Source organism: Ranitomeya variabilis, chromosome 5 (assembly GCF_051348905.1).
Source record: "Ranitomeya variabilis isolate aRanVar5 chromosome 5, aRanVar5.hap1, whole genome shotgun sequence".
NCBI lineage: Eukaryota > Metazoa > Chordata > Amphibia > Anura > Dendrobatidae > Ranitomeya > Ranitomeya variabilis.
The window spans coordinates 473,483,610-473,510,041 of NC_135236.1; the positions used below are offsets into that span (position 1 = coordinate 473,483,610).

At 43.3% G+C, this 26,432-nt stretch overlaps 1 protein-coding gene across 2 annotated transcripts in view; it reads right to left on the bottom strand.

The window, feature by feature from the left end:
- Positions 1-26,432, bottom strand: part of ACSS3 (acyl-CoA synthetase short chain family member 3) — a 121,621-nt gene that overhangs the window by 55,652 nt on the left and 39,537 nt on the right. For both annotated transcript variants that reach the window (XM_077265486.1, XM_077265487.1), the window contains 2 exons: positions 11,282-11,426; positions 6,296-6,484 (listed from right to left, as the gene is read on the bottom strand). In XM_077265486.1, coding sequence (XP_077121601.1) covers positions 6,296-6,484; positions 11,282-11,426 — 334 coding nt within the window. The remainder of the gene's footprint in view (positions 1-6,295; positions 6,485-11,281; positions 11,427-26,432) is intronic.

Genomic DNA, 26,432 nt, shown 5'->3' on the forward strand with positions numbered 1-26,432 from the left:
ATATATATTTGTATTTACTTCAGCGCGATATAGCAGAAAAGCCGGTAATTCAATTGCCTTGTTTTTCATTTCTCCTGCCTAAACCCGACATGATATGAGACATGGTTTACATACAGTAAACCATGTCATATCCCCCTTTTTTTTGCATACTACTAATAGTAGTGTGTATGTGCAAAATTTGGGTGCTGTAGCTATTAAATTTAAGGGTTAAATCGCGGAAAAAATTGGCGTGGGCTCCCACGCAATTTTCTCCGCCAGAGTGGTAAAGCCAGTGACTGAGGGCAGATATTAATAGCCTAGAGAGGGTCCATGGTTATTGGCCCCCCCTGGCTACAAACATCTGCCCCCAGCCACCCCAGAAAAGGCACATCTGGAAGATGCGCCTATTCTGGCACTTGGCCACTCTCTTCCCACTCCCGTGTAGTGGTGGGATATGGGGTAATGAAGGGTTAATGTCACCTTGCTATTGTAAGGTGACATTAAGCCAGATTAATAATGGAGAGGTGTCAATTATGACACCTATCCATTATTAATCCAATTGTATGAAATGGTTAAAAAAAACACACACACAATATTAACTTTTCTGAATATTTTCCCACATTCGAGGGACATCCAGCAGGGGGCGCATCACCGCAAATGAAGGTAACTACAGGTCATTGACCTACATTACCTTCATTCACCGGGGTTTGACAGGCACGAGCACAGCTGCTTTAGCAGAGCTCCTGCCTGTAAAATATTTTAACCCCTTCAGATGGATTTACATCGTGGGACGTGACAGATCATCGGAAGGTATGTATATTGTTGGTTTATTATTTTTGCTTTGTTACAGAGCGAGGGTCTTGAGGTGGATTGAGAGAGCAATAAAATATTAAAACAACCTGTGTTTATTTCATTAAAATACTTTGCAATATTGTGTGTGTGTTTTTTTTAACCATTTCATACAATTGGATTAATAATGGATAGGTGTCATAATTGACGCCTCTCCATTATTAATCTGGCTTAATGTCACCTTACAATAGCAAGGTGACATTAACCCTTCATTACCCCATATCCCACCGCTACACGGGAGTGGGAAGAGAGTGGCCAAGTGCCAGAATAGGCGCATCTTCCAGATGTGCCTTTTCTGGGGTGGCTGGGGGCAGATGTTTGTAGCCAGGGGGGGCCAATAACCATGGACCCTCTCTAGGCTATTAATATCTGCCCTCAGTCACTGGCTTTACCACTCTGGCGGAGAAAATTGCGCGGGGATCCCACGCCAATTTTTTCCGCGATTAAACCCTTAAATTTAATAGCTACAGCGCCCAAATTTTGCACATACACACTACTAACATTAGTAGTGTGGAATATGCAAAAAAAAGGGGGATATGACATGGTTTACTGTAACCATGTCTCATATCATGTCGGGTTTAGGCAGGAGAAATGAAAAGCAGGCAATTGAATTACCGGCGTTTCTGCTATATCGCGCTGAAGTAAATATAAAAATATATAGATTTCCCATTGACTTGCATTGGGTTTCGTGTTTCGGCCGATCCCGACTTTTCAAGAAGATCGGCCGATTTCACTCGACTCGACTTTTGAGAAAGTCAGGTTTCGCGAAACCTGACTCGACCTCAAAAAAGGAAAAGTCGCTCAACCATAATCCTAACCCTAACCCTCGACCTCAAAAATGGAAAAAAATCGCTCAACCCTAATCCTAAACCTAACCCTAGGGATCCTAACCATAACCCTAGCTATTTCTATTTATAGTGGGTTTTCTTGTTGATTTTGATGATTGGCAGCTGTCACACACTTCTCAGCATGCGTTTCAAAAACGCAAACGCAGGAAAAAATGCATGTAAACGCTGCAAAACGCCGCGTTTTTTTTACAGCATGCGAAAACGCATGCGTCTAAAAAACGCGGCATTTTGCCGCGTTTACATGCGTTTTTTTCACCACCTGCTTTTGCATTTTAAACGCTGCGTTTTTAAACGCAAATGTGAAACTAGCCTAACACTTCAACTGATCCCACCAATTCTGTGATTGTTTTCTATTGACATATTGTACTTCATAACAGTGGTAAAAATTTGTTCGATAAGACTTGCATTTATTTGAGAAATTATCGGAAATTTGGCGAAAATTTTCGCAATTTTCAAACTTTTCATTTTTATGCCCTTAAACCAGAGCATGTTATCACACAAAATAGTTAATAAATAACATTTCCCACACGTATACTTTACATCAGAACAATTTTTGAAACATAATTTTTTTTTGTTACGAAGTTAGAAGGGTTAAAAGCTAACCAGCGATTTCTCAGTTTTTCAACAAAATTTACAATTTTTTTTCTTTTTTAAGGACCACATCACATTTGAAATGACTTTTAGTGGTCTATATGGCAGAAAATACCCAAAATTGACACTATTCTAAAACTTAACCCATCATGGTGCTGTAAACCATATTCAAGAAGTTTATTAACCTTTCAGGTGCTTCACAGGAACAGAAGAAATGTGGAAGGAAAAAATTAACATTTTACTTTTTGTCGTGAAAATTTTACTTTAGACCCAATTTATTTTAATTTTTGCAAGAGTAGCAGGAGAAAATGAACCCCAAAATTTGTTGTGACTTTTCTCCTGAGTACGCCAATACCCCATATATGGTGGAAAACTACTGTTTGGGTGCACTGCAGGGCTCGGAAGCGAAGGAGTGATGTTTGGAGCACAGAGTTTGATGAGATGGTCTGCGAGCACCAGGTCAATTTGGAGAGCTCTTGATGTGCCTAAACAACGGAAACCCCACACATGTGACCCTGTTTTGGAAACTAGACCCCTCAAGGAATATATCTACATGTGTGGTGAGAACCTTGAACCCCCAGGTGCATCACAGAAATTTAGAACGTTGAGCAGTGGAAAAAATGAAAAAAAAAATGTTCTCAACAAAAATGTTTCTAGCCTCAATTTTTTAAAATTTTCACAAGTTTAACAGGAAAATGGACCGTAAAAACTGTTGTTCAATTTCCCCTGAGTACACTGATACCCCATATGTGGGTGGTGGAAAACTACTGTTTGAGCACACAGCAGGGTTCAGAAGGGAAGGAGTGACAGTTTGGAGTGCATTGACCCCATTTTGGAAACTACACCCCTCAAGTAATTTATCTAGATATATAGTTTTATAATAATGATTAGAATGCTGTTGGTTTTACTGGTGAATGAATTTATAATGTAGTGGTATGTGTAAGTCTAGCGCCCCCACTGCCGCAGGGCCGAGGGGTATCCGGTACCGGGCATCTGGGTCTCTGCTCTGGGGTTGTCACGGTGGCTAGGCCCGGTCCGTGACCCTGCTGAGGGGCGCACAATGAAAGTGGTGGTATGGGATGTCGTTAGGGTGTGGTGAAGTGCCGGTCGCGGTAAATAACGAGGACACCAGGTTGCAGTCTCTTTACCTCTTTACTTTTTATTCCTCAATCCGGAATACGGTTATCAGGGCTGCGCAAGTCCTACCGGTCCGATGGCACCTCCAGAGTTCCCTTTACAGGTGGAAATCTGTGCCTACCTTCCTGCGCTTGTGTTGTGGTCCTCCCCTGCTGTGCTTACGGGATAGTACCCCACAACTGTTGTGTCTGTTTCTCGTGTTCCCTCACAACTCGATTCTGATGTTCTTCTACGTCCCCCTGATCTTACGGTTAGGACGCACCCGTATGACGGGGAGGCTTGGAGGTTCTTCCTGGGCTCTATCGTCACCCCTCTCCTGTTGTTACCCCCCCTGTGTCTTCCTGGGTCTGTGTGAGACAGCCCGCCTGTGACTGACTGTCCTGCCGTAGGTTTGAAGTTTGGCTTGGAGCTCTATACTTCCTCGGCGTTCCGGCCACCGGTTATGCGCCTCAATAGGATGTTGCCTCGATCTTACAGCACGACTCCTACTGGTATTCTCCTAGTTGCGTTGATCTCATTTCTCACTCAGCACAATAAATCTCGCTTCTTGTCCTTTCTTGGGGTACCGCCGCTATATCGTGCAGGCGCGGTCCCGTAGCGTTCTCTCTGATTGCTAGGCCTCTGTCAGGATCCCACCCCTGACAGGGACCCCTCTGAATCTTCCCCTACAAGACCCTCTGCCACAAGGTGTTGCCTGGTTCCAACCCAGCCAGCTTTCTGTCTAACTTCCTGCCTAACCCCCAGTTTTACCAGATTGTGAGGAGTGGCCTAATAAATAGAACCCTTAGCTCCCCCTGGAGGCCAGACTGTGAAATGTATTGGTGTCTGTGATACCTGGTCAGATGAACTCCTTCAGTGCCATCAGACGTACCATAGCCCCCCTTAGCGGCGGAGCCACAGTACTGCAACGACCAGGACTCTGGGGCGCTGCATAAGTTGTGCAGAGTACAACAGATTATAAAAGTGTGTTGTGTTTACGATAAAAATAAATTTTATTAGTTTATAGAAGTATGGTATGCTTTGAAGCAATCTTTCATGCAAAGGCCAAGTTTCACAGTACTAAATTGTATCTTTTCTTATTCCCCTCTTGGAGCATACTCTGCACCTTTTTGTGATCTTCCCTTCTTCGCTGTTTCTGGAACCTCTTCTGGAAATGTTGACTTGGGATTATATGGGCATCATCAGTTTCAGTACTGAGACCCTCATTTTCCTGACTGACAAACATTAGGGCCTTGATGACTACCTCCTGAAACTGAAGGAAGGTCCCTGCATTGCACAGTGCCATCTATACAATGTGCACAACCAATTTTTGGTACCATACTTTAGCTTTTCGAACGGCACTGTATGGTTTGAGAACCTGACCTGAGAGATCTACACTGCCAACGTACTTATTATAATCCAGGATACAATTTGGCTTTGGGACTTTTGTTTTGATACCTCGGACGGTGACATGGGAGCTGTTGTCACGGTGTATGGTCATCAAGTTAAGGACATACCTTTTGTCTTTATACTTAATCACTAGCATGTTGTCGCTGCATTGGACTCCACTTTTGCCCCTTTATCAGCACTTGACCAATTAGCGGCTTAGGGAGGACTCTGATTTTTTTTGCACTGTGCCACATGCAACTGTACCTCTGCCAGAGGGGGTCTTAAAAAGTGGGATGCTTGTGTAAAAGTTATCTATGTAGAGGTGATATCCTTTATCCAGCAGTAGGTGCAACAATTCCCACACAATTTTGCCACTCACCCCCAGAACAGGGGGCATTCAAGGGGGCCAATCTTGATGTCATTCCCTTCATAGACTCTAAATTTGTGGGTGTACCATGAGGTACTCTTGCACAGCTTGTACAGTTTAATTCCGTACCTGGCCGTCTTACTGGGCAGGTATTGTCGAAATTTTAGCCTCCTTTTGAAATGAGCTAGAGATTCATCTATAGAGATCTCCCTTTAGGAGTTGTACGCCTCAGAAAATTTTCTGCTCAAGTGTTCAACTCCTGACTGAATTTTATATAGACTATCAAAGTAAGTATCATCTTGGGGAGGACACTATAATGCAAACATTTTTGGCTGGATCTACAGTATGTCGGAGGCAAGTAAAGCATTAGCCTTGTCTGGTGAATAGCGTCATCTTCCCGAATGAGCCATTTTTATTTTATTCTTCAAAACACTGGGGATGTGTGTGTACAGTAAGTGATGCTTTTTACATGTGTATTTTGTAGGGCTTGTGTAAAGGGCACTATTTATTATAAAATGTAGAGAGAAAAAAAGTAGAGTAAAAAAGGAACAGAGATTGGGAACTGCTGCTGTGATCACAGATCTGTCAAGCAGCACAGATCGCAGGAGGCAAAGGAGACAGATCGCAGGAGGATGGTACTGGCTACCAATGATTTTTCTCTCACTCTGGTACACAACGGGGTATACAACCACTCTGCACGCCAACTCTGAGGTAAAGATGGCGCGCAGAGTGGTGATTTTAGATTAATCCCTTTGATGCTGATTGATCAGTAACTATTGTTCAGCCAATCGGTGCCAGAAAGTTTAATCAGGTGAGGTGACGTGGCGATCACCCCCCCCCCCTCCGTTATGACTGCTGTGATTCCAATCACAGCATGTCACATGGATTTTTTTTTGTATCTTCATTGTGACATCGCTGTGATTGGCTGATCAATTCTGACCAGCCAATCACAGCAATTGCCATTGTGGGAGGGCAGCACAACCCCTGGGGTGACGTGAAGGGATGGTCTGCTGTCAGGCACAGCAGCCATCTTAATTCAGTCACCGAGCGATGCAGAAATACTGGCGTCATTTATATACTTTGCTTTGCGGAGGCGCAGCTCCCACAGAGCAGTACATATACGCTGCATGTCGGGAAGAGGTTGAAAACATTTTACCTTTGCATGATCAATCCGCACAGACAACTCCTTGGGTGCGAACCCTCCAAATATCAGACTATGTATAGCACCAATTCTTGCGCATGCCAACATGGTATACATTGCCTGGGGGATCATTGGCATGTATATAACAACTCTATCTCCGGTTTGGACTCCATATTTTGTCAGTACACCAGCTAGCTTTGACACCTGAAAAAAATATATATATTTTTGAGTTATGCATCTGTAGGCACAATTTTTTATAAAAAAAAAAAATAATTAACCTTACATTACCATTCTAGTGATTAGAAGAATAAAATGTATTGATCCAGAGAAACAGGGAAAATCCAGCATCCATTTCATGAATTGCTAATAGTTTCCCTTTAAAAGAATTGAATAAAGTATCACCAAATTTTACATAAATATACTATTAATATAGGCATTCAGGTTATAGACTGCTGAGGAGAGCGATGTCTGTATGCCTCATATTAGCTGCCTTGCTGTGGAGAAATCATCTTTTATATGTTTATGTAAATGACCTCTTACAGGCAATGGAGAGGATGCCGTCTGAAAGTTAAGCTCTGGAGGCAGAGTTATTTTAAGCAAAAGGGGAGTTACCACTGTAAGACAAGTAACTAAATTAAATTTGTCTTCTTGCAAACACATTTATTGCTTCTGTCTCAGCTCTGTTGTACTACAACACTATTACCTATGAGAGGAACCTGCAGGTGTGTTAGGTATAGTCACACACAGCTCTGCAGTGAGGTCAGGAGAGCAGACAGTGGACATTACATATCACACTGGTAACTCTCCCTTGATGTAAAATAATCTCTGGAGGCAGAGTTATCTTCTGGGGGTGGAGTTATCTCCTTAGAGCCTGGAAGAGGTCGCTTACATAAGGTGATAAAAGATAATTTGTCAACAACAAATCTGATACGAAACCTACTGGTATGACCTTTTTAAACGTCTGTAACCTGTATGCCCATATTCATAGTTTAGATAGGTCAAATGTGGTGACAGACTCTCTTTAAGATCCATAGTGACAAGGCTGAACAACAAGTATAACCTACGCATTTCAGCTTGTATCTTAGTCATAAAGCAATAGTATGACTCAGATTTCAGAAAGTACCAAGATTAAAGCAGTCATCAGCCATCCACTCATCACTATCATAGTATAATTTAATATTGTGGTGCACCTCTGCCAATCAGACACAAATAAACAGTATGAGCATCACATATACATTCACTAATGTTTTGTGACAGTCACAGCATTATACAGTTCTTGAACTAAATGTAAAGGGGTTGTCCAGGATTGGAAAAATGGTTGATTGCTTTCAGAAACTGTGCCACCCCAGACATAGGTTGTGTGTGGTAATACATCTCAGCTACACTCATTTCAATAGAGCAGAGTTGCAATACCTGACACAATCCTTAGTCAGGGGTGGCGCTGTCTCTTAAAGAAATCAGCCATGCTTTTCGAATCCGGGAAAACCTCGACCATCTGTTGGATAATAATCTGGAATTGTGCAGAATATGTTATTAAAATTAAATGACATCGAATCATTCATATTTCTTTGCCATGTATAACCCTACTAGGGTTTAATGCTGGAAGCAGAAAGCAATGTTCTAAAAAAGATAACAGACGTCATTACAACCAGGAAAATGGTTTCCGGCATATGAACACATACACGCAGTGAAATCCTGATATTTCCATTTATGTTACGCAGACTAATAGACAAGCTGTCACTTAACGTAGAAGAAATGCCACAGTGTTCCTGTATTGTTAGGGCATAACATGGTGTTAGGAATTGTGCTGAAGGACAGAATATAATTGGTGCAAGGAGATTTTAGCTTCGTAAAGTCTGACATTGTGCAATTTCCACATTTGCGGATAAGCACAGACAAGAAGAAACGGAACAACAATGGCAATTTCAGCTATTTCTCATATGATCCCAAATTCTATCTATACCTTGTTATGTAAAATAACTTAAATTGAATCTGTCAACAGGTTTTTGCTATTTAATCTGCAATGAGATCACTGAAAAAGCAGCCGTACCATGTCCAGACACAAATGCATGTAGGACCTGCTGCATCCTGTTGTGCATCTGTGTATAGACATGATATTGCAGGTATGGCTGTTTTTTTCAGTAATGTCTTTATTTTTTCCTTTCTTCAGTATATATATATATATATATATATATATATATATATATATATATATATATATATATATATATATATATATATATATATATATATATATATAATATAGAGGCTGACACCCTGATTCCAGGGTTGTGTCACTTATTAGGCCATGTGCGGTAGTTTCAATACAATCAGTGTTTTATTAGCTGGAGATTATCACTGCAGGACTAGGTCTCACATGCAGACAAGTCAGGCTAATCTGTATAACTACGCCCCCTCCACGATTACACAGGAAGCTGCCAGTCAGGAGGGGGCGGGGTTATACAGCTCAGCACTCTGGCCAATGCTACATCTACATCAGACGAAACAGGGACTCTATCCAAACTGCACCAAGCAGCCCAGTAAGTGATTCATCACGGGAATCCAGCTCTCTGTCTTTACTTTATGCTAATATCAGATTCCAAAGCAAAAACTGCTGACAGATTTCCTTTACTTGTACATATTATGGTGGCAACCATAAATCAAATGCAGTAGTATTTCTTTCAATATTTGTTTATATTCTTTTCTCTGAACAAAGGGGCTTGTCCCCAAAACCTATCAGTCTCATGTGTGTCTGCATACGCTAATAATCTCTCTATGACGACTCTGCAGTATATATTACTACATTGTGAAAAAGGAGAAACATTTTCAAACCTGAATTTGAGGTGAATACTATGATATGCCTCACGGATGTAATTGATGATTATTGGTGTGCTCACGCAATATAACTTAGTATTGTGTAATTTATGGCTGCTATTGTGAGATGAAAGGAGTTGAAGAAATCCTTGTCTATGCGCATCAGTCCCCGTAGTCCCTAGTAAGGATTTGCATATATTATTGTTGGACTTTTATTATTATGGTTTAATATAAACCAGGATTTCCTATAAAGCTTATTATGCGTTGTTTTCCTATGTGGGCAGTCATCGGCTGCCAGTTACCTTACTGTCCCCTGCTGGAAATAATCAGATTTTCATATTGGCTAAAGTACTGGTTTGAGGAAAGGCAGCGAGAAGTTTTATGTACTTGTAAGGAGATGGACATACTGCCCGCGTTCACTCTTCAAGACATGCTTATTGTTAATGTGTATTGTGACATGCTTTATTAGAGACAATATTGTAGTTTGACAGATGGTAGGAAGAGTTAAGGTTAATTTTTCGGACTAGCCCAGAGTGGGGGGTGGCTAAAATGCACAGACAGCGTTTCCTGTCAGGAGCATAGATAGGGCTCACTCTGCAGTGAAAGCAGACCTAAGGTCTGACTAGTCAGCCGAGCCATGTGACGTGGGTGTCCCTGACGTAAGTGGCGTCCAAGGCACTTGATAGCAAAATCCAGAGTAGGGACGAGGAAAAGCGATAGAAAGACAGAGTGATGTACTGGAGATGGGTTCTGGGACAGGACGCATAGCAGTAAGGCCGCAGAGAGGTAATGGGCCAGGATGGAACAGGGATGGTGAGACAAAGAGCGTGCCCCAGGCAGGAGGCAGAGGAGCTACGTCAGGGCCATAGGGGCAATCTAGCCCCCCTCATAGGAAAAGAAGGACGCGGGCTGAAGTACAGGACTCTCACTTACAGGACTGTAGTACAGTTATTGCGGACTGGAGAGACTCCCGAAATACTATGCTGGGTGGTGGTGAAGGTAAAAATGCTAGCTGAGGCAGAGGCAAGTGAGCCTACGGAAAGAAAGCAGAAAATGTGTGTGACGATGCTTCATGTTCTAAAGGAAATGTTTGTGAAGTTATGCACCCACAATCTATTGTACGTAGTTCTCACCAACTTAGTGTTCAGTAAAAGACTTTAATTGTTGGCGGGTGGTCTCCCTCCTTGCAACACCTGGTCCTGGCCACCCGAAGCCACTGGCGTCATGCGGCCTGCAAGGGCATGGCACCCCCACAGACAAAGCCCACACACCCAGCCAGGAGCCTTATCTTCATGTAGCGTGCCGGGGCGTGAATGACGAGTACTATAACCCTGGTGGGGTTGAGGACATCACTACAGGCATTTCTTCCATCTCTCTGCCAAGCCAATAATCGGTTTCCATCATAGTCACTGCTTTTTGCACACTCCCTGGGTTCTTGCATGACCCTTCATCTCTATGATACGTACTGTACACTTATGAGCTCATGTCATTTCTCTTTTGGCACCAATAACCAGTAAAGGGAATCTGTCAGCAGGTTTTGCTATATAATCTGAGGATAGCATGAGGTAGGGGCTGAGACACTGATTTCAGGGATGTGTCACTTATTAGGTTGCAAGCTGTTTCAATACAATGAATGTTTTGTCACCAGGAGATTATCACTGCCTGGACCACAGCTCATTTGAGCCCTGGTATGACCACTCCTGATAAGCGGCGTAGTATCAATAAACGATGTAAACTCAATGCTGTGGTGTGGACGGTGTTAGCATTCTGAGCTCTGCAACATTCTGCACCTAAAAACTGTGATTGTGTCACAACTGCTGCACTCAGTAAACCAAGTGATACATCCCTGGAATCAGGGTCTCTATCCCTACATTCTGCTGCTCTCAGCTGAAATTGCAAAAACCTGCTGACAGATTCCCTTTAAACAACACAGACAATATTGCAGTGCTATCAATGCAGCTGCATGTTACCATTGTCATCGGAGGCATCCCGACAACAGTCCCCGAATATCCTACAGTCCGATTCACACGCCCAGGTCAACAGCCACTTTTCAATAACATTGTAAACATAAATAAAAGCCATATCCAAAAAAGCATAACATAATGTAAGGTACAAAGCATTTATAAAAAAAACAAACGAACGTCTGCCCCTTGACCCCGATCCTAAACCTTAGGTTATACACTCTACCTGTTCATAGATCTCTTGGTATGTGATCGATTGCTTGGTGCCTGTAACAGGACTGTCATGGATAATTGCCACCTGCTTTCCTCTTCCGCTTTCAATGTGACGATCAACAGCATTGTAACAAACATTAAGTTCTCCACCAATAAACCTAAAACAGAACAAAAATACAGGATTGTTATACAAATGTAATGTAGAACAGATATATTGCTTCAAATAAGATGAAAGGGGTTGTCTGGTGAAACCAAGTTATCACCTATCCTTAGGATATATGAGAACTTGTTGATCAATGGGGATCTGACCGCTGGAACCCGACCAATCCGCCGAACGTGCAACTTTCATACCCAAATATAACCTAGAATAAAAACAATGTGTAGAAACACTGAAGTAAATAAATAGTAACCCGTGTTAAAAACCATTGGGTAATAATTAGTTGATATTTTTTGATAAAAAAAAACATAAAAGCCATCACACCGCGATAAGGTGTGCCCCAATTAGGATGGTCCTTATTAGCATTGAGTGAACAAGCTCAGATAAGGTGTTAACGCTCGGGTGCTAACACAGTGTCATCAGCGTGCTCGAATACTATGTCCGCATCTCCACGGCTGTTCGGCTGCAGCAGCACATGTGGGACTGCCTAACAAACAGACAATCCCTGCATGTGTCAAAACATGCAGCAGTGGAAACTCGAACATTGTATTGGAGCACACCGATTAATTAATTCCATGTAGCAGATAAGTATACATGCAATAGTGTATCAGGGAATACAGCAGAAAACACAAACTTTCCGAAACTTTTTGTTTGGCCCCTACCATAAAAACCTAAGTAAAATTAAACAACATTCAACGAAATCCACCTAAGAAGCTCAAAGAGGCAGCTACAAATGCAACTATTGCGTATGCTGAAAAACCATTCGAAACAATACACAAATCACACCATACAGGGAGTACTTTTAATATAAACCAGAAATTAATGTGTCAGGCTCAATACGTGAGCTACCTCATAATACATGTATTGTAGGCCCCTACAGCAGTCTATGTATCTACACACACCGGAGAGACCAGGGGTGCAGAGGTAATTAGAGACAGCCAATTAACACTATGTAACAGCACTCTGCAATTAAAGGGAATCTATCACCACATTAGACCTATCTAAACCATTAATATGGGCATACAGGTTATAGACTGCCGAGGAGAGTGATGTCTGTATGCCTCATATCAGTTGCCTTGTTGCTGAGAAATTATCTTTTATCTGTTTATATATATGACCTCTTCCAGGCAATGGGCAGGACTCAGCCAGGAAGGTAACTCTGCCTCCGCACTTCATCTCAATATATCTCGCCTTCCATCACTGTCACTCTGTCCCTGTGACATTGGCTGCTTGGGAGGAAATTAAGCTCATGCACAATTCCGTTCTTCTTTCCACCCTTCTATGAGTGCAGGCATCAAGTGTCCAGCGTTGCATTGATTTAATCATGGAACCAACCATTTCTCCAAAGTGTGCCAAAAGCAGTTTTTTGCAACACAATAACATCAGGCCACTTGATTGTGGAGCTGTGAGCAGCCTGTATGGCCAAAATGCGATACAACGTATCCGGACTTGACAATTTGCCCAAGTCCATTCAGTGTGGCCGAACACTCCTCAGACCACCATTGATAACCTCAGTGACAGCAAACCAAGACTTGTAAGAACATGTATGGCGCTCATACTCAATTCGGAATAAATCAGGATGGTTTGACAATTTTCTTTACACTTTTTCATCATTCATATACAGCATATTTCAGAGATCAGCTAAATTGGATGTCAGGTGTATTCCACGACACAATCTAACAGCATATGCCAAACCTGGTACATGTTGTCAGATTATATAATTTTCTTAAGTCTTGCACAGATTTTTAGTATAAGTGACCCGACAGATCCAATGTGCGCTCCGCACATTTTGCTAACTTGACTAGCAGACCTAACCTAACTTGAATAACAAGGTTCCATTCAATGCAAGGGAGAAAATGCCATTAGATCTGGAGTTTAAGGCTATGTGCACATCGCCGTGGTACACTTGTTATTTAGGACTACGGCGGACCAGGGAGTATTTATGGTGGTTTATTATTCATTTTTATTACAGGAGATCGAGGGCATTGGGGAATTAGGTGTTTGGCGAGTATGAATGTGTTTTTCTTTTTTACACTTGAACACAGTTGCCGGATGTTGGGACTACTATCCCATCATCGGCTCATGTTATTACTGTTATATGTGACACCAGATATAGACGATGGGAGTAGTAGTCCCATCAGACGATGCCTGGCTACACACACACACACACACACACACACACACACACACACACCCGTAGAGAGACACACACACACAAACACTCGCACACACACACCCAGACACCCGAACACACACAGGCGCCCACACACAGACACCCGCAGACAGACAGACACCCCCCGCATACAGACACGGTCACCCACATATTCTCCGCACACACATTCTTCCTCCTCCCTATCTGCAGCGTTATCAGCATGCAAACCCACAGCTAATCTGCAGACCTTTTTTTGGGGGGGAAGGTCTATAAATCAAGTGTTTATTCTGTGCATAAAGAGAGACGCTTATGCCTTTGATTTCTTGGTAGTTTCCTTGACAAGTTTTCTCATCTCCTGTCGGATGATCTTGTTTCTCATTTTCTTTGCCTTCATGACTTTGTAGCGGTCAAAGTCTGTCATCTTTGCTTTCCTCTGTCTGGCATCAATCCTCTTCACCCAGTTTGTGTCGGCCCATTTCTCATTAACCTTCTCCCAAGCAACACGAACGCATTTTTGACGGGCGCTGTGCGGAAACTTGGGGACGAAGTTGGTAAGGTGCATGCATTTGAAGGGCATGGCCTGTCTCCTCACACCACTGCAGGGTCCATCAACAAGAGCCCTGTTCTGGTCGATGACATCAATGATTGCCACCAGTTTGCCAGCATGGGGACCAAAGGAGATGTAGGCAACACGGCCGATCTGGACGTAGCGCTTAAACACCATCATGGCGGCGGCGAGCAGAAAGATCTGCAGACCTTTTTACACCTGCAGTTTAGCTGCGGATTTGACTGACTCAATGTAAGTCAAAGGGGGCAGAAAAGCTGCAGATCTGCAAAAAGCATTGACATGCTGCGGAAAATAAAACGCTGCGAATCCGCGTGGAATTTTCCACAGCATGTGCACAACAATTCTGGATTCCCACTGATTTACATTGGTTGGGCAATTCATTGCGGATTTGGTGCAAATCCACGCAGAAAAAGCGCTGCGGATCCGCATAAAAATTTGCAACGTGTGCACATAGCCTAAGCATTTTTGTTTCTACAGAAAAACCTGATCTCTTGGTACAAAACAACCTGCAGAAAAAAAAGCTTGTGTTCCTTGCGTTTTGATGCGCTTTTGTATGTTTTTTGCGGCGGTTTTGGCATGCTAGATTTGTCTTTTGTGCATGCTGAGTTTACTGTTGAAAAAAAAAAAAAGTCCTAATCTATAGAATCAGGTTTTGGTGTTTTTTTCACCACCCATTCAAGTCAATGGGTGAAAAAACGTTGGAAAAACACTGAAAGAAGTGTTATGCTCTATGTCCAAAAAAACATGCAAAGCACAAAATACTGATGACAAAAAAACAATGTGTGTGCATGAGATTTCTGAAATCTCATAGGCTTTGCTGCTTCTGTAAAACACAGTTGAAAATTAGCATAAAAAACACATAAAAAGAAAACGCAGCAAAAACGCCTAGCAAAAAACTTCGCCTGATTGATCTTTCCAGCAAAAACAAGAACAACTGTTCAGCAGCCATAGGTCAAATAAGGAGTAATTCTTAGTGAATACTAAATGTGTAGAAAAATGATACGATTCATATGGGGCACACTGCTAGGAGGACCAGTATCTGAAGCCTGAAGAATAGCAAAGAAGGAATAACTTGATTACCAATTTGTCAGGAATATATTAAACCGGACTAGAAATTCATCAGGAAACAGATTAAAGCATAAAAATGAAAATATCTATATCCTTCTGACAGAGATCGATGTGCAGAGGAAAAACAGCTCCTGATGAAAGACTTTGCCAACGTAAATTCTTCCCAACAGCCCGACATCCCTAAAGACTGGAGTTTTAGAAAAATGTCTACAATTAGAGCCGGCAGAGAAATGTCAGTCAGAATAATGAAGTAGAACGCACGTTCTGCATAGTTAGAACTGATTACTTGGTATGTGTATGATCACCGCCCAGAATTTGGACCGGTTTCCATCTTAGAAAGGAAAATTGGCAACATTGACATGTTTATAGCTGATATTACATGACGGTAAGCTATGTTGTGGTGGGACAATTAGATAGCACAACTCAAGCAATATGGTCTATTCACTAATGTTTGCAGTTCCCCCGTAGCACTCATTAACAGTATTTATGTGGTCATATTGCTGCCAATATACTAGAAGAATAATTGCAAATGTGCAGATCATTTGTGTGTGATCATTAGGAGAAACTACTCATTTAGTAAGCGGATTAAACCTTAACTAAAAAAATCTAGCCAGTTCTCTCATTTTCTAATGTAGCCATATGGGGTACAGAGATTGCAGTCGCATCAGCCCTGGTGCCTCAGGGTCTCACGGATTTTGCAAAGTCCTTTTCTCTTCCAGCATGACTGTGCTCCAGCACACAAAATAAGGTCCATAAAGGTGTAATGTGGCACAACGGTCGCCATCTTCCTTGTAATTTGAGTCTTCCCAGCATCACTCTGTTCTTCCGGCTGCAAGGCTTGATCCTTATGACTACGCTAAGTGTAACGTGGCGCGGGACAGTAGCCGTGGGCGAGGTACTTGTCTCTTGCACCCTGACACATTCCATGAATGTGGGGGTCCTGGCTAAGTGTGTGGATTTGTGCTGTGAGGGAGCTATGCCTGTGAAGGCAGCGTGTAACTGATGTTGCTGCTTGGACAGGACCAGATGTTTTACAGTTCAAGGAAGGACACCAACAGTTTAAAATAATGTTTTAACTAAACATTAACTCGGGGAGGGTTATTACAGTACTTAAATATCTTCTCAAACATTTCCTTGACAATGTGTAACATTTTCCCCACACAAATTCAATCCCATCCTCTTCTCTTTCTTTACTTGTCCTTTTTCTTCACTATTCCTCACTACTTGACCACAACCCAGCTCAACACTACAGTTCGTCCAGCCGGAGTCCATTACTTAACCCGAGTTTCTGGATCGCCCCTCCAGGGCAGCAGGGTACTCGTTACCGGGTCCAGTTTTAAAGGTGATGTCATGGTGGCTGTGACCCGGTCCATGGCCCTGAGCGCAGAATTAAAGGGAAAGGTCTTTGTGAGGATTAGTGAATAAAGTCAATTGTTCGTGACGCCACCTGTGGTATTTGGTCAGTAGGGACCGACGCTGCTTAAAGCGGTCCTCTGGGGTGATGTTGTTGCAGCAAGATGGTAATGCTTCCCACAGGTGAAGTAGGGTCCCCAGGGCTCCCAAGGTGTGTGGAAAAGATGGTGTATGCTGACGAATAAGTGGAGGACACAGTTTGCAGTCTTTTACCTGGTTTACTGATGGTAGCAGTCCTCAGTCCAGGGTACCAGGTGTAGGGTAGCTGTAGTCCGGCCGGCTTGGAGGCAACAAGGGGTCCCAATTCAGGTGAGGTCCGTATGCCTTTCCTACTTGCGCCAGATAGCGAGGTCCCTGCGGCTTAAAGCTTGCTGACAGGGTCCCCTCTCTCCTGTCCTAAGACAGATGTCTGTACGATAGGCAGTTTAAGCTTGTTTATAGGATCTCTTAGATGACCCGGCTCTTAAGGTCACTGCTTCACCTCAGACTTGTTACAGGTAATTGACTTATAGTACTATGCCCTCCGGTTCTGTCACGCGTCCTGGAGAACAACACGACCTCGGGCTCTCGGTACCCTGCTTCTGCGCTCTGGCTCTGAGGGTGTCCTTCCGCTGTTCCCCTCCTGAGCCCTTTCCTCCACTGTGCTTCTTCCCTCTCAGCTCCTTCACAATTCAACTCTCCTTCTAATTCTCGCTCTTTCCAGGGGTAGCAGCTCCCTCGTGGCTGCTCGGCCCCTACGTCTGCTCCAGATGTCCTTCTACTCTCCTCTCTTAGACTCACTAAGACTGACTGGCTCCTCCTCCAGACCAGGATGCATATAGCTCAGGGACGCTCCCCTAAATCCGGTTTCAGAGCCCCCCTCCAGGCCTAGATTCAGATGTGTTGAATGTAAGTGCCTTATCTGATAGAAAGAATCCCCCTTGCCTCCAAATGTGACATCACCCTCCCCAAAAGGGAAGGCAACATCACTGCAGCAACCGGCTACCTGGGGTGCTGCATTTCCGCATCTTCTTTCCCCTTAGAGGAGCTACTTTGCCATTGGTCACTATTTATCTTCACTGACGCTGATGCTCTGGAACTCCCACCCAAGACAATCTCTTTGTCTTGTGTACTCTTATTCTGTCTAAGCCCATTACCTTTAGGAATACAAAATTAATGTGGTGTCAGTGCCTCTTTTGTAGCTAAAACGACTTCACCTTTATTAATAGATTTATAATAGGATATCAAAAATCTTCTGTAAGCTTAATGTGTAGATGGCCCATTACTTTTGTCCATAAAGTATATTATAACATCTCTGCTTATACTATTGAAATATGGGAAGGAAAAAAAATGACAATGTGGGTCTGGCAAATTCATTCCAATTAATGCTACAAAAGTGGAATAATTTATGACAGCAGTGTACTCAAGTCACAGATAGGCATATACTGTATCTCTTGCAGTAGTGTGTGATAGTGGAAAGATGAACCAAATTCATTAAAAGAGACACACACCTCTTCATTTAGCATATTATACTCCAGCCTGCTCTTAATCAAGACCGGAATTCAAAACACCAGTCTGGAGCAATCAAGAGCTGAATGCATTCATATGAAGCATTTGGAGTCATATGGAGACTAACCATGCCCTTTTATTTTAGCCCTGAGAAAGGGAGTCTGTAAGCACAAAATGACTGTTCAAACCAAGCACTGGCACTTGGTACTCCTTGGTATGGCTAAATACACCTAAGTACACCTCTCCTGCTACTTGTTTTTCCCATCTATATCCACCTTACTCTACCATGATTGAGAGCTCTGGCTCTACAGAATTCAGAAGAGATTTTGCATCTAGTCTCTGTAGGGCCAGAGCTGTAAATCAAGGCAGAAAAGGGTGGATATTAGAGATTTTATTTGAATGGAACTGAATTCTACTCAAATTTTTCACAAATCCATACTCACCAGGATACATGTGTTTTGTAATTCACTCCACAAGAACTCATCAAAATGGAGGTCAGCTGTGCTTGCCATTGTGCTCAACTGTAGAGGGCTGGCAAAAGGTTAATAAAACAAAGTAAAAAATACATAACACTCCCGCTGCATTCAGTGCCTGCTACCTGCCATCTTATTTCAGGTCACTGAAGTCTTCACTCTAGAACAGGACTTCCCGCCTCAACCACACGTTGTGCTGTCATAATGTTTCAACATGCCATAAACACAGAAACTCGGTTGCGGCAGAAGTCCTGTTGTAGACTGAAGATACTAGGCCATAGAAGTTATGGTGCCCTGTAAGGTCATGATTGAATGACACTCAGTAGCGTAGCTACCAGTGGGGGGCAGAGTGAGCCATCGCCACGGGCCCCGCGCGCTGAGGGGGCCCACCCGGAGATACGCTACTGTAACTGTATGCTGATACAGTTACATTCTGTGGCAGAGCAGGGAGAATCAATTCCTGGACAGGCGGAGGGCCCGATGCCAGCAGTGGGCCACCCGCCTGTCGTCGCAGGTTCAGCTGTATCAGGACATTACTAAATGGGGGAGACTCGGGATATTATTAAATGTAAAGTGGGCACTTATTGTTATAGGGGAACTCAGGGTACTGAGACTATCAAAAGGGCACACAGAGCATTATTACTTTCTAGGTGGCAAAATATGGGCTCTGTTTTCTAGGGCACTTGCACCCGGCATTACTATATTATAGAGGGATGCTTTAGAATTTAGAGGGCACAGAGAACCACACAGCAGGTGCAGTAATAGGGTCACATATGGCAGCAGCGGCTCAGTAATGGGGTATCAGGTGCATAATAGGGACACATGGCAGCAGCGGCTCAGTATTGGGGTATCAGGGGCAGTAATAGGGTCACATACGGCAGCAGCGGCTCAGTATTGGGGTATCAGGTGCAGTAATAGGGACACATACGGCAGCAGCGGCTCAGTATTGGGGTATCAGGGGCAGTAATAGGGTCACCTACGGCAGCAGCGGCTCAGTATTGGGGTATCGGGGCAGTAATAGGGACACATACGGCAGCAGAGGCTCAGTATCGGGGTATCAGGTGCAGTAATAGTGACACATGGCAGCAGCGGCTCAGTATCGGGGTATCAGGTGCAGTAATAGGGACACATACGGCAGCAGCGGCTCAGTGTCGGGGTATCAGGTGCAGCAATAGGGACACATACAGCAGCAGCGGCTCAGTATTGGGGTATCAGGGTCAGTAATAGGGACACATACGGCAGCAGCAGCTCAGTATTGGGGTATCAGGTGCAGTAATAAGGACACATACGGCAGCAGTGGCTCAGTATTGGGGTATCAGGGGCAGTAATAGGGTCACATATGGCAGCAGCGGCTCAGTATTGGGGTATCAGGTGCAGTAATAGGGACACATATGGCAGCAGCGGCTCAGTGTCGGGGTATCAGGTGCAGTAATAGGGACACATATGGCAGCAGCGGCTCAGTGTCGGGGTATCAGGTGCAGTAATAGGGACACATACGGCAGCAGCAGCAGCTCAGTATTGGGGTATCAGGTGTAGTAATAGGGACACATATGGCAGCAGAGGCTCAGTATTGGGGTATCAGGTGCAGTAATAGGGACACATATGGCAGCAGCGGCTCAGTGTCGGGGTATCAGGTGCAGTAATAGGGACACATACAGCAGCAGCAGCTCAGTATTGGGGTATCAGTTGCAGTAATAGGGACACATACGGCAGCAGCGGCTCAGTATTGGGGTATCAGTTGCAGTAATAGGGACACATACGGCAGCAGCGGCTCAGTATTGGGGTATCAGGTGCAGTAACAGGGTCATATATGGCAGCAGCAGCTCAGTATTGGGGTATCAGGAGCAGTAATAGGAACACATACGGCAGCAGTGGCTCAGTATTGGGGTATCAGGTGCAGTAATAGGGACACATACAGCAGCAGCAGCTCAGTATTGGGGTATCAGTTGCAGTAATAGGGACACATACGGCAGCAGCGGCTCAGTATTGGGGTATCAGGTGCAGTAACAGGGTCATATATGGCAGCAGCAGCTCAGTATTGGGGTATCAGGAGCAGTAATAGGAACACATACGGCAGCAGTGGCTCAGTATTGGGGTATCAGGTGTAGTAATAAGGACATATACGGCAGCAGCGGCTCAGTATTGGGATATCAGCAGGATGAGGAGTTTGCGCAGGTTGGGAATAGATGGTGATGGCTGGAATATGTGAAGTGATGTCGGTCTGGGCCAGATGGAAAAGACAGGAAAAAAAGAACGATTTCATCAGAAAGAACATCCTCTTTAAGTCACCATCTGTAACTGTGCTGTGATCTCTTATATGTTCTGTAGGACTGGTATCTAGCACTAACCATATGGCGGTAATATCCATGTTGGTCTTTATATAGAGATTCTGAAAAAAGAAGAAGAGGCCCTGAAGACCAAGCAGGAGGGTATATATGACACTGGATGCAGCGGGGGTGTCAGAACAGGTAAATGGTGAGGTGAGCATTAGATTTTTTTTATGTTATGTTTATTAGATCCCAGAGATCAGTAGAAAACATTGCAGAGAATAACTGTGCTGCGAAATTCATTTTTTACTACAATGTGGAAAATTCAAATTTTGACAGATCAGCTCATCTCCAATGGATATAGACAGAAAACAGGCAGGTGCTTGGTACGCTGAAATGTTCGGCAATGCCAAGGATGCTGTGCTTGGTTTTAGAGTCATTTTGTGCTCATCCTGGTCATGTTGCAGCTTTTAACCGCAATAGTCCTGTGTCGCTGTGGTCTTCCCACTATTTCCCTGCACAATCAATCTTGTAGGTGAAAAACCTGTTTTTCCTGCAAAACCCAGCAGTTGGGCTGCTTTCACACTAGCGTCGGCCCGACGTACCGACGCAAACTGTGAAAAAAATGCCCGATGTGGGCAGCGGAAGCAGTCTTAAGATGCTTCCGCTGCTTCATTGTAAGGTCCGGGGAGGAGGGGGCGGAGTTTCAGCTGCGCATGCGCGGTCGAAAATGCCGGACTAGACGCACAAAAAAACGTTACATGTAATGTTTTTTTGTGGCGGCGGTCCGCCAAAACACGACGCAACCGTCGCATAATGGTTGCGACGTGTGGCAATACGTCGCAATGCGTCGGTAATGTTAGTCTATGGGGACAAACGCATCCTGCAGACATCTTTGCAGGATGCGTTTTTTCTCCTAAACAACGCATTGTGACGTATTCAAAACTAGTGTGAAAGTAGCCTTAATATGGTCGACTGCATGGTTTTGTAGGTAAAACAGCAATTTCCTTCTAGATGAAGTGATTGTACAGGTGTGCTGCTGTGGCGACCACAGTCTTAAAGCGCCTCTAAAACGGAGTCATTGGCATGAGATTCATGTGCAGATTATACGTTTTAACCCCCCTAAGGCTAGGGTCACATGACCGTATTATAAAAAAAAAATTGGTCCCACTCTCATCCAGAAAAGTGGAACGATTTGTTTTCTCACTTGTCATCCATGTGCAATCGTTTTTTTTTTTTGTTTTTTTTACAGCAGCAGTTATTAATCATTTACAATTTCCTATGTAACAATTACAATGTATCCGCAAAAATCTGATTTCATAGTATGGCACCTAATTTTATTCTCACATCTATAGACTTGAATGGGTGAATCTCGTCCGATTTCCATGCCAAACCGTAGCATGCAGTATTTATTTTCACAGATAGAGTTTGCCAGTAAAAAAAACTAACAAAAAAAATAAAAAGACAGCCATGTACCCTGTCACAATAAAGAATATGTGTCAGTGTGCTATCCCATAGGAAGAAAAAAAAAATTGGATAGTACCCATCCGATTTATACGGTGGTGTGAGCGAAACCTAACACCAAGGAAATGTTGAAGGTATTTCCAGAAAAGTTTGAGGAAGTTTGCAACTCTGGTAGCCCTTCTGAGGCCTCTTTCACACGTCCATGTCTCCTGAGCGTGTGGTAACAGTTTTCACACGTACCGGAGACACGTAGACCCATTCAAGTGAAGGGGTCTGTGCACATGTCAGTGCGTTTCCATGGACAGTGTGTCCGTGGGCAAAACCCGCTGACATGTCAGTTTTTTACCGTCAGCCCGGGCTGCAAAAAGTCCCACACACGGGCACATGGATGACACTCATGGATGCCATCCATGTGGCACACACCAGCGCCAGGGCAAAAAAAGGCGGTACAGTAACAGAGTAACATAGTTAGCAAGGCCAAAAAAGGACATTTGTCCATCCAGTTCAGCCTATATTCCGTCAGAATAAATCCCCAGATCTACGTCCTTCTAAAGAACCTAATAACTGTAAGATACAATATTGTTACGCTCCAGGAAGACATCCAGGCTTCTCTTGAACCTCTCGACTGCGTTTGCCATCATCACCTCCTCAGGCAAGGAATTCCAGATTCTCACTGCCCTAACAGTAAAGAATCCTCTTCTATGTTGGTGGAAAAACCTTCTATCCTCCAGAAACAGAGAATGCCCCCATTATTGATAACCAGTCTTGCTAAAGCTGACAGCTGGAGACTGGTATTCTCAGGCTGGTAAGGGGCTATGGAAATTGACCCCCCGAGCCTAAAAATAGCAGCCCGCAGCTGCCCAGAAAAGGCACATCTATTAGATGTGCCAATTCTGGCGCTTTGCCTGACTCTTCCCACTTGCCCTGTAGCGGTGGCAAGTAAGGTTCATATTTGTGGGGTGATGTCACCTTTGTATTGTCAGGTGACATCAAGCCCACAGATTAATAATGGAGAGGCATCTAAGACACCTATCCATTTCTAATCCTATAGTTATATGGTAAATAAAGACACAGCCAGAATAAAGTCTTTCATTAGAAATAAAACAAAAACACACTTTTCCATTCTTATTTAAAAATGACAAACACCGTTATACTCACCTAACACCTAATTCTACTGAAGCCCTCGTCTCCTGTAATAAAACTAAAATAAAAAAACAATATCCCTCACCTATCCGTCGTTCAGTTACACGCCGTAATCCATGTGTGGGGGATTAATAGTTTTCAACCTGGACGGTGTCCAGGCTGAGAACCACTGGTGAATGAGCTGCTGTGAGTGCAGCATCATTGACCAGCGGTGACATCATCATGCTTACTGCCAGTCAGTGAGGCTGTGTTCCCAGCAGGGCTGAACTGCGGTGAGCTCAGCACCACGGGAAAGAGTCAGTGATGACATCACTGCAGTTCAGCTCAGTGACTTCACCACATATCACGGTGAGAAATTCTGTTTTGCAGCAAACCTACCGTACATGGGATATAAGGAAAGACTAATTTAACTTTGCTAACAGCTGGTAAAACATTTCACGATATGATAAGGTAATATGTAGCTTACATCTGTTTCATTTCTCCAGGTGAAACGTTTTATCAAGTCCTGAGGCACAACTTGTATAAGAATTCCTCTACTGGAGAGTGTGACCTTAAACATATGTTTACTCTCGGTATATTTGCTTTTAGAAAAAAAACCTGAATATTCAAGTTTTCAGAAATACTGTATAGGTTTTTTTTGGGTAGCTACCTGACAAAGTTATCTGAGCATTGTACAGTGTGTTATTTCAGTCTGGTATGGCATAGTATTTGGGCATTTTATACTAAACATATACACCAGATAGTCATATTAAAACCACCTTAGATCCAGTTTTGGTCAAAGGTTTTGTGATAAACACAATTTGTGTTAAAGTTTTCTCCTTTAGTGGGTTTGGCTCTTTTATAGTCAGATGTTTCACTGGTTACTGAATTACAATTATAAACATTTCATAAGTTTTCACACTTAAATTGACAAATACATAAAGTTTATGCAAAGACTCAATATTTACAGTGTTGTCCTTTATTTCTCAAGACATTTACAATTCGTCCCGTCTTGAAGGACATCAGCTTCTGAGGCAAATCCTGACTGAAGGCACCCTATTCTTGACTAATCAGTGCTTGGAGTTTATTACAATTTCTGTGTTTTTGTTTGTCCTTTGCTTTTTGAGGATTTTCCACATGTATTCCGTGGGATCGTGAGCTGAGAAGTCATAGTCATGGACCTCAAATGTAAATGTTTTGTTCAACAAGCCACTTAGTTGCCACTTTTGTGCTATGACCTGGCGTAACGGGACTGGGGGCGGTAGACTCGGGCGGGTGACTTATCTTCTGCCCCACGGCCAGCTACAGAAAAACGGAGTCCGATATCATTGGGTGTGTGTGTGTTGCTGTTGTTACCGTGGACACTTCCCAGCTCCTCTGGTCCCTCATGCTTTGCACAGCTCCAATTCCCCTCGGCCCCATAAATGGGAACCCACACCAGTCCAAGGGATGCAGACAGCTTTCTTTAAGTTTCATTATGGTGACAAGTCTAATAATATAAATTGACTAAAAACACTTATTAGATAAATTTAAAAAAAAAAGCACACATAATACACAGCAAGTCTATTATATATATTCTCACATATTAAACGTCAGGTGTTGTCAGACGGGTGAAATGCCATCCTCTCCACCCTGTTCATCATCATGAAAATGCTCCTGGATAATTGGGAGAAGTTGCTCTTGGAGAATGTTTAGATACCATTATTTCTGTGTAATATTGTGAATGAGCCCACTCCCTTACATGAAAAGCAACCCCAAATGAATGATCTCAAGATGATTTACTGTTGGTATGACACAGGTAACACCCACATTTTCTTCCCTGTATAATCATTTTCTATAGGTCTTCAACATTATGGAGCAGGCTTTAATCAGAAAAAAAAGGATACCCCAGTCCTTTGAAGTCCAATCCCTATACTTACTGTAACATGTCAGTTTGTCCTTGATGTTTTTCATGGAGAGAAATGCTTCTCTGCCGCCCTTCTTGACACCAGGCAGATGCACGGACACCTCCTGCTTCCATTATTAAACAAGTTTTGAACTTGTGTTGAACCAATCTTGTCTCTGAATTCTCTTTAGAAGATTGTCCTGGCACTTGGTGGACCTTTTTGGAAGCCCTTAACATTCTTCAGAGAAATTGAACGTCTATCTTTGAAGTTCTTGCTGATCCAATAAATGGTTGAGTTACATTTGCAATTCATCTACTAACAACCTGTTTATAAAAACCTGGAGTTATTGCAAATTGTTACTATAAAAACTGAAGGAAACTTTGTGAAAAACAAAATTTGTGCCAGTCTCAAAACTTTTGTCCATCACTGCATAGGTAGGTTCACCTCGTGTCACCGTAAAAGCTCTGACTTGAAGTCATTGATTCCACAAACCTCTTAAGGTATACAGTGGTATCTCACACCAAGAAGGTAGCAGCAAAACCTTTTGGTTATGGAAGGTTCTTGGATCAGAACCTTTTCTCCAGCACATCCCACATAGGCATAATTAGTTTGAGCTCTGTAGAGTTTGGAGAACATTTTAAGCTGCTTGCTGTCCTGTGTGCAACAACCGCAATCAAAATCAATATAGAAAACACAACTTGACCCTGGCCTAGCTGATATACTTTAATAGCACCTTCAGTTGCAAAAGTTTTTAAAAGCTGCAGTATAAAAACAAATACAAACTAGCCCCACTGTACAAATATGGCAAAGTCTTCATTTGACGCCATTTTGCATTCATGCATATTAACCATAACTATGGATGGGCGGACCAGTGGATGTTCTGGTCTGTTGGCTTCAGCTGAAGTTTATATAAAAGTTCAGTTCGGTTACCAGAACGGTACCCAAACTCAATCCCGAACATCCGGCAGTTCCCACTCTGTCATCTGTGTGACAGCGTGGGAAACACACCGCCTCTGATCGGTGGTAACTTTACTGGTTACCGCCAGTCACAGAGCTGTGGTTCCCACGCTGTCACACAGATGACAGTGTTTGAGCCAGCAGCTGTG